The sequence below is a fragment of the Phoenix dactylifera genome, chromosome 4, assembly GCF_051530095.1.
Source record: "Phoenix dactylifera cultivar Ajwa chromosome 4, Ajwa_hap1_PhDact_Kaust_v1.1, whole genome shotgun sequence".
In the NCBI taxonomy this organism is placed as follows: Eukaryota; Viridiplantae; Streptophyta; class Magnoliopsida; order Arecales; family Arecaceae; genus Phoenix; species Phoenix dactylifera.
In genome coordinates, this window is record NC_143193.1 from 48,874,338 (window position 1) to 48,884,134 (window position 9,797).

The 9,797-nt window shown below is 36.7% G+C and overlaps 1 protein-coding gene across 1 annotated transcript; it reads left to right on the forward strand.

Annotated features, from left to right (window-relative positions):
* Nucleotides 1-6,101: 6,101 nt before the first annotated feature.
* On the forward strand, nucleotides 6,102-9,553 carry LOC103704775 (cytochrome c-like). Its single transcript, XM_008788199.4, has 3 exons — nucleotides 6,102-6,321; nucleotides 7,660-7,793; nucleotides 9,259-9,553. The coding sequence occupies exons 1-3, from the start codon at nucleotides 6,210-6,212 to the stop codon at nucleotides 9,352-9,354; spliced, it is 342 nt and encodes a 113-aa protein (XP_008786421.1). The 5' UTR covers nucleotides 6,102-6,209; the 3' UTR covers nucleotides 9,355-9,553.
* The last annotated feature ends 244 nt before the right edge of the window (nucleotides 9,554-9,797 follow it).

Genomic DNA, 9,797 nt, shown 5'->3' on the forward strand with positions numbered 1-9,797 from the left:
TCTAATGTGCAGGGCTGTACTGTAGTCTTGAGTCTTGTGTGGGTGGGGAATCCCCGCAGCTATGTTAGACTGATGATAGGTCCAGTACAGGTGGTTGTGAGCTGTAAGCAGGTTTTGCTACGGTGGAAACTTTGGTCTGCCTGGATGTCGCTGAGCTGTATCTAGTGAAAGCTTGTTCTCTGAATGAGCTGTTTTGGGCATAAATGATTGACTCGCAAGTTGCAACTTATTCCAATCCTCAGTCCTCGCTACCAGCAGAGCATGATGCTGGTTATCCTGATGATGAAATTCTCCAGCTTGATGCATATTCATATTATCTTATTCTTTTTTATTTTCTCAGTGATGTACTCAGGAAACTATTGGATGTTCATTCAATCTTCATTATGCAGCTGGTTGTGCAATTATGCCTTTTTTTATCTCGTGTACAATGTATGGTGGAAAATTTGCTCTGATTTTGTATGTTCACGGCATGGGAAGATGTAAGGATTCTTGTGGATGTATGTTGAATTTTACATCGATTATTTGTAAAATAGATTTTGAGTACTTATACATGATCAAAAAATTTAAATAATATTCAAGTTTTAGGTTGTTACAAATGATATCAGAGCTAGATGGAGATCCATGCGGAGCGGATGTGTGTTTAATCCTATATTGGTTATTCAAATAATATTTTTTTGTTAGTCATTTTGGATGAAGTTCTGAGTTGTTACAAATGGTATCAGAGTGGATTCAGTCCATAATCTATGTGAATTAGGGGGCATTGGAACATTGATCTATTAAGGTTGATCACAGGTCGATCGTGGTGTTGTGATTAGATTTGAATTCTTAGTCTGACGAGGAGGCTTAAACAAGGAAGTATGTGAGGATTCGTGTGTTTAATTTCACATCGGTTATTCGCTGGATGAATGTTTAAATTAAAGAATTCAAATAATACTTTCTGATCAGCCATTTTGGATATAATACTGGATTGTTACAGAAAATCACTTAGATATTGTGAGATAGAAGGTGTGAAAAAAATGGCTTTTTAAACAAAAGGAATTAGCCTGAAAAGGCGTCTCATGCCAGCTGACTAACACGCTAGAGTTCTGCCATGCTAATCTAGTTATATACCCAAGTGGGATAAATACATTTGAATCCAAGACTTTGATCACCCGTTCTCTCCCATGTTTGCTTCAGTCTCCAGACATTGCTTCAAAGGGATGGCTACGCTGCAAGAAAATTCACTCTTCCAATGGCTTCAAACGGTGATGAGGTTTGTCCTGCTCTGACTTCCATATTCGTGGTTGCTTGATCAAAATTTAACAAGGTAAATTCATGTTTCTGATATCTATTTTCATTGGGCCCAACCTTGGTACCAAGAGAGGCATTTTTTTTTTAAAAAAAATGTTCCATTTCCAATATTACATGCAGATTGGTGTTTCATACTGCAATCCTTTGTTGCACCGTTCCTGTGAATTGCACCTTGTCATGTAGCATGAAGTTTATTTGGGTACCAGGATTTTGCCCAATGGCATTCTGTATGTGATGATGCAAAGAGTTATCTTTCCCTTCCCCTCTCTGCGGATCATATGGTGAATGATCTAAGACCCAAATTTTCAATTAAGATTGTGGTTGAAGAAGTTTATCTCCAAATGATTGAGGGGCTAGGTTTTGGGGGGGCATGGTGAATTGAGTTATATGTGGAAAAATAACCACATCCAAATTCAGGTTTTCTGCGATGACATTTTTGATTCCTCGGATCATTTGATTTTGGGGCGTCCAAACTCTGGACATTTGAATTGTGATGTAGGTTTACATGCATATTAATGGAAGTATAATCTTGGTGAGCTCACTTGAGAATTTATATGGCAGCATTCAAACTCCTCTTATAGGACCGACATTTAGACACCAGGTTGCAACAGCGAATCTATTTGCAATTTGGATACATGCAAAATTAGTTGCAAGTTGCGACTTAATATAGGATAGTTTTGCAGCCTAGCGCCAAGTGGCAGCCAAACCTACTAACTTAAAACTTACCAAATCTTACTCAATACAGAGCAAAATACTATTCAAATATTAGTTAAAACAAATGATATAACTCAACCAAAACAAATTTTGCAAATCTTAATCTATACGTGGAAGCACAACATGTGTGATTGGCCGGTGCTAAAGATTACTGAGGCCTCATTTAAAGGAGCTTTCGGAGGGCCAAAAAGTGTTTTCTCGCCCTCTAAAAGTGCTTTAAGATTAAAAAAGGGGTGTTTGGTAAAAATTTTGGAAAGCTGTTTTAGCTTTTCCAAAAAGCTAAAAACAGTTTTTTGGGAAAAACTCCATTTTGGAGCTTTTCGAAAAAAATTCTTTAGGGCCCTCTCGGAAAGCTATTTTTTTGACCAAAATATCCGTAATAAAATATAACAATTACACAAAATATCCCTTTATAATTTTGAAAATCTGCAGGTGGACGAAAAATTAATTTACATTAATAATTATAATATTTTATATCTTTATTATTGTATTATACTATAAATATAATATTATATTACATTATATCATAATACATTAATATGTTATGTTAAATAATTTAATATTATGTTATATTATAAAAATTAATCTATACTAATAATTATAATATTTTATATCTTTTTTATTATATTATACTATAAATATAACATTATATTACATTATATCATAATATATTTGTTAGATGTATGCCCTAGAAGCCAATCTGGCTGACACATTATTAAGTCTGGGACATAATTTTGTACTTGACTTTATTATTATTGAATAATAAATGGGCATCTTTTTCATTCATATTGTTTATATGTCTATGAATCGTCCAAGAAATTAATAAGATGATAATACATATTCTCAAGAGTTGAGAATTTGAGCCATGTATCATTGGTGATTAATTTCTAAATGCTCCTGATCAATGGATCATCATGATGACGGTGATTGATCCGATGAGATCAGTGCATAGATCGCTTTCCTTATGGATGGACGAAACTTGAGTACACAGTGTAGGGACATTGAAGTAATAGTGCAGGTGCTTGTTAGAGAATAAGGGTACTGAGCATGACTAAGACAAGAAGTCACTTGGATGTCTATCCACTCGTCAGTGACTTGTTTGATGTTGTAGTAGTGTGACTGATCCTTTGAGCTGCGGTGCTTCGGCTACTCACAGTGAGATTATTGTAGTTTGACTACACATATACATGGTCTCTAGTCATATGAGTCCTTGCAGTGTAGATTGGTTGCAGTAGGTTCACTGTAGGAGTAGGGTATGCACCTATATGTAATCTATCGACCCTGATAAATGAGGAGTGATCCTATGTGAATTATAAGACTGAGTTCGTAAGACCTTGGCCAGGACAGTATGTATAGTAAAGAAAGAGTTTTCCACTCTCGAACTTAAGTCGAATAAATCTAGACATATGACAGACGACGGGGTTTGACGAGTTATCCATGACCTCCGATCTGTAGGGATCCACGATAGAAAGACGGTATCATACGATAACTGCACCTAAAAGTTCATCATTTCATTCTGCTGGGTAGCCACTACATGCTGCTAGATGTCACTGGTGGATGGTGGACTCACAAGTACCATCTTGATGGTCGATGATCCCTAGTGAGTTGAGTTGGAATTGTTTCAACCCATTGAAAGGAGTTTTCAATTATATTGTGATAGAGATCGCAATATATCTCAGTACCAGACAGAATAGAACCTATGGGATCACACACATTAGAGGTATTGACCGATTCGATGGTTGAATTGTGATTGGGAATCACAAATAATCAATTTGATTGATAATTGGTTAACCCACTAAAAGTTTAGTTAGTGAGTTGAAGAAGGAATAATTGCAATTGGATTGCAATTTAATTTAATTAATTGGGCTTGATCACGAGTCCTACTTAGAGTAGGACTCTTAAAGTTCTAATTGGATTAGGATTTCAAATTAAAATTAGAGTCTTACTTGGAGTAGGATTTCTAAAGTCCTAATTGGATTAGGATTGAAATTTGAGTAGTCCTAATTAGATTAGGAGTTCTTAAGTCCTAATTAATTTTAATCTAATTAATCTAATGACTCCTAATTAGATTAGGATTGAAGAGTTCAATTGAGTCATGGTTCAATTAAATCCTAATTAGATTAGGATTTGAAAGGAAAGGAAAAGAGGTGCACTTAATCCTATTTTGAATAGGATTGGACCCATGCATTAGACCCAATCCTCCCCACTTAATTTGATTAAGTGGGGGCTGATTTAAATGCATAAGAGGGAGGGGCGTATGCCCCTCCCTTTGGGCTTTGCGTGGAAGAAAAAGGAGGGGCGTACACCCTCCTAGCTAGCCATCTAAGAGGATAAAGATGAGCTCCTAAAAAATAGGAGCTCATCTTTATCCCTTAGGAGTTCAAAAGGAGGAGGGATTTTGGCCCCTCCTCTCCATGCTTTCCTTTGGCATTTCGGCAGCACACCTCCCCACTCATTCCTCCTTTCTGCCGCAAGAAAAGAAGGGAAAAGGAAGCTTTGGCGTGGCCTCCTCCTTCCTCCTTTTGGTTCTAAAGCAAGGAAAAAGAAAAGGCTGCAAAAAGGCCTTTAGATCTTCTTCCTTGGCTCTTCCTTCTTCTTCCTCCTCTCAAGGCAATCAAGAGTTGATTCAAAGAAGAGGATTTCAGCCATCAAAAACCATCTCTGCAAGGGAGCTAGCACCTCGAGGAGATACGAAAGTTTCGATCGATCTTCTGCCTCGTGTGGATACCTGTAGAGGCCGGACGAGTGTGCGGCTTCAATCGAACCTCCATCAAATACCACGATCATCAGTTTACGGTAATCATCTACCCGCACAAGATGAAGATATGATCTTCTTATAAAATGGTTTAAAAATATTTAATCCTAATCTATCTACAAACGACGGTTTTAAAATACGTTTATGTGATGAATGGGATCTCGCGCATGCCTTTTTACTGTGCATTGAATTTTTCTGATATTTTCTGCAGCATGCATAGGATCCTAACAACATTGATATGTTATATTAAATAATTTAATATTATATTAAATTATTATGCTATAGTATACAATATTATATTACTATATTATAATAATATTATATTATATTATAGTAATATTATACTATATCATATATTTATGTATTAATATATATTATATTTTATTATACTCTGTTGTATAATAATATGTAATGTTCTTTATGATCATTTTGTTATACCAAAAGTACATTTTCAGTTTGTTTAACGCATGTTAAAGTGCCACGTTACTTTAAAAATATAGTCACCAAATATCAAATGAGTTTTTATAAAAGCTATATTTAAGAAAGCTCTACTTCTAAAAGTTTTATTTTCAAAAGTTTTTCCGGCCTTAGCGCTCCTTTACTGGACATGTCCTAGCCCGATCGCACCAAACACGTCAGGCTCGTTTGGTTCGTGGGAATCATTTTTCCTTCTAGGAATATGATTCCTGGGAAGAAGATTCGTAGAAAGATAATGCTTGGGAATGTACTTTTGGTATGTTTGGTTAAACATGGGAAAGTGACGGATTTTCAGAGTGCTTATGTTTGGTTGACCATCCACTTTCCGAAAAAATTATGTGTAATTCCTATTATACCCTTAATAAAAATTAGGTCTTTAATGCCTCTTTAATGCTGAAGGGGCTTTTTGGAAAAAAATAAAAATGGAGTGATTCCGGCCTAATGGGAAAGACTTTTCTATGAAATGTGAAAATCATATTTTTATGGAAATACAATTTTTTCATCTCTCTCCTTTGAAAACTCCAAACTAACAAAAGGCATATCATTACTTTTTCATTGGCCATACTTTTTTTCCGTCTTTTCCTGCAAACCAAGCGCGCCTGTAAGCATCAGGCAGGCTTATCATGTGGTTTCATGGATCAAACGGTCAATATTGCATCTATAAGAGCCAGCTCCTTGCATCTGCCAACCACACGGCCCTCTTCTCCACCAGGGCTTCTAGGCTCGTCATCAATCTCGAAAAATACCCCCAACTAAATCTTCTAATTCCCTACATTCTACTCATAAAACGGGAGCAAAAGCTCGAGGGGCATTTCAGTCATTAGGTTCATAACGCGTGGCTATTTAAGGAATCGTGCCGCCGGCCCCGGATCGAGGGCTTCTTCCTTTCGGAATCGGTCATCTCGCCGTCTTTGTTAGGGAGGAGAGGAAACCCTAACCCTAGATCGATTTATCCGAGGCATTCTTGAGAGAAATGGCGACGTTCGCGGAGGCTCCGCCCGGCAATCAGAAATCCGGGGAGAAGATCTTCAAGATGAAGTGCGCTCAGTGCCACACCGTGGAGAAAGGAGCCGGTCACAAGCAAGGTTAGATCTCCCTGTCCGATATATGTTCTCTTCTTTATTTGAAGGCATAGTTTCTTTTTTTCGGGTCTCTCTCGGGTTTGTTTTTTCCAATGTCGATGCTTTTATTTTTTATTTTTATATTCGATTTTCTTTGATCTACCTTTGTTTCAAGGTTTTGTCGAATTCTCTTGAGATTCATATCGTTTTCCTTGGTTCTTGGTTAATTGAGAACTCGTAGTTTCTGATGGTTGCTGTCGGTTGTAATATATTGATATATTGCTGCTTCAATGTCCACTGATTACTCTTGAGATTGACATCATTTTCATGAGTTTTGGGAAAAATTCATGAACTTGCAATATTGATCCATGTTTGTTTCGAGATTCTGTTCGCTCTTCTTTCGAGTCATTCCATTTTCTTCTATGTTTTTGGATAATGTAAAACTCATAGGATCGATCGATGTTTTTTGGTTTGTTTTTTTAAATATTCCGTTGTCTCATTTGATTGTCCGAATTGATGCTTTCTTCCTCAGCTAATCTAAGCGATCAGGAGCTATGTGCAATATGCTGGTTCGGTTATGATTATGTAGTGGTCCGACCATCTTGTGATCTATTCGATCTTTTTTTGTTTTATTCACTGCATTGGTCCTATTATTTTCATTGTATAGTGTATGGATTTGGCGATTCTGGTGATGCTTCTTTAAACGTAATGGTTGTATTGATTTATTTACGAGCTTTCTTTTAAAACTGAATCGCATATCACTCTATAGAGTTTGTTAATGCTGTTGATATTATGTGGTTTGCTTGTAGTGGTATAGAGGTAAACCGTAATACATGATTTAGTTTATATCCAGAATGATGTTTCCTGGTATCATTTCCTTATTTGGATCTCAGTGGCAACTTCCACCTGATGTCTTGTATGTGGATGTGAAAGATACCATTAAGCCTGCAAATTTGACTGAGGAAGCAGAAGAAGGGGAAACCAAGTGAGATGGAAAGATTTTTTTTTTCACTCAGGATATTGTATGGCGCCTGTAGCTAGAGAGTTCCCTAATCGGCAGATATTAGTCTACTTGTGTATATAGTCGAACAAGCTCGTGCTTCAATTTTGCACGTGAAGGTTTCCCTGTAGTAGTGTCATAAGTGTGCATATGCTTGATAATAGCTGTGTTCAACAAATCTTTGTTGCTTTGATGGAAATGAATAATTTAGTGCATGGCATAATTTCTGTTTAATATTTTATCTCTTCATTAATTGTACCATTTGTATCCTTTTGTCTTATAATTATTTTTCCAATATGTTTACCGTCTAATAAATCAGAAATGTGCTTAGAAATTTGACCAAAGTTCATCAATATTTGTAGGTCCTAACTTGAATGGTCTTTTTGGGAGGCAATCCGGTACCACCCCCGGTTATTCTTACTCTACTGCGAACAAGAACATGGCTGTGATATGGGAGGAATCAACTTTATATGACTACCTACTTAATCCTAAGAAGGTATGTCAGTAACCTAAAATCAAAACTATACATATGACGTAATATAATGCGTAGGCACGAATTTTTTTAGTGCTTTTCTGAAGAGTTATAGGGTGTGATGATGTTGCTGGGTATGATTGACTATTATGAGGTTTGTCCCTAACCTCAAAATGAAATTTAGGAGACTTGATTAAGATTGAGTGGCTAATTTGAGTTTTTAATTATGCTTGTCAGATGATTGAGATGGTTGGTTGTTTAGGTTCATAGTACTGATAAAGTGGAACCTGAATGTGTTTTTTTTTGGTTAGATATGCAGTGCCTTGTGCAACATACCACTTTTCCACTAATAATAATTGTGTAGCTTTTCTTTTTTAATGTGGTTCGTTGCCAGTTACGTTCAACATTTCATTACCAACTTTTTTCTCTTGCTCTGAAATCCATGTATGTTGTTTGAATTGATTTAATTCTTCAATATGGTCTGCAACGCATCTCGTGTGCTGATTTGATTCAGCGAATAAATTACTATTGGCAGCCATTTCTGTGCCTTTTCTTGATGATTCTGCAAATCTTTGTTCTTGTGTTTTTATTGTTAGGCAAGTGGCCTGTATATATAAGATCATGCCTGGGAATATTTATGTCATGTTGGGGGATTCACTTTGTCTAAATCTGAGTCATATTATATTTGTGGGCCCTCAAAATGGCCGGGATTAACAAGGGGTCATTTACTACATTTGGGTGGGTTATAGATTTCATGGCCTTGTAATTGTTTGTTCAAGGAAAGATATAAAGGGTAACGGGGCCATCATAAATTGGCATGCCATTTTGGTGGATGATTTTGCACACATGTGCATGTATTTATGAAGTAATTACACATGTTTCTAGCTAATGTATGATTACTTTGAGAGCTCGTTATGAAAGATATAACGCTTCACATGGTATGCACACGTGCCTGTATTTGTGAAGTAATTACATATGTTTCTAGCTAAGGTAAGATTACTTTGAGAGCTCGTTATGAAAGATATAATGCTTCACATAGTATATTATGTATAAAACACTAACAAAACATTCAAGTAAGCTTAGGGTTTGTCCGATTCCTAAAGAACATAAATGCCATAATTAAATGCTGCATTGCTTGGTAAGAGTCAGAAGACATGGTGTGGGATATGTCAACATTTTTTAGTGGAAGCCAATTAAAATTTTATATGTAATTAACACTGTAAAAGCATGCACTCCCAATCTTCCTGGAGATGTATATAACCAAACACTACGATCATGGTGGAGCAGTTTGTGGGGCATAGAAGGCATGTCTTTTTAAACCGCGCTCTCTTGAAGGGTGATCTTTTTTCAATACTAGAAAGGAGCCCTGATTGCCTACTTCAATTTTGGTTTAACATTTTTTAATCATTTGCCTGACTTATCTTTCCAGCTCTCTGAGCTTTTCGAAAAGGTTAAAATACAACTCACGGACTCCCCCTTTTATGTGCAGTATATTCCTGGTACAAAGATGGTTTTCCCTGGTCTGAAGAAGCCTCAAGAGCGTGCAGATCTGATTGCTTATCTCAAGGAATCCACATCATCATAAATCATGTTTGGGTGGGAAATCTATTGGCTAATAAAATATCTGATATCCAATCCGAGCGGGAAAGCCAGGGATATGGTATATTTTTGTTTGGGGTTACTATTATTTGTGCCTCTTGCCGAGGCATTGTTTTGTGCAAGATGTACTCGTGCAGTACCTTTGTAATAACATTCTCAGCAATATCTTAAACAATTTTTTGGTCGCCCCATGAATTTGTGGATGGATCTTCTTCTGGTGCACTTTTTCCTTTTAAGTTGGTAGCGGCATGCTATGCTGTCTCTAGGATGATACAGATGCGGACGGTTGAATCTTAAAACAGTCTGGATTTCATTTTTAAGGGCGAAAAGGTGTAATACATTTAAACCGGAATCGAATTCCTGACCTCTTGCCCCAAGTGACAAAGGTGAGACCAGCCGAGGACATACTCAGTCGTGTACTTTTGTGCA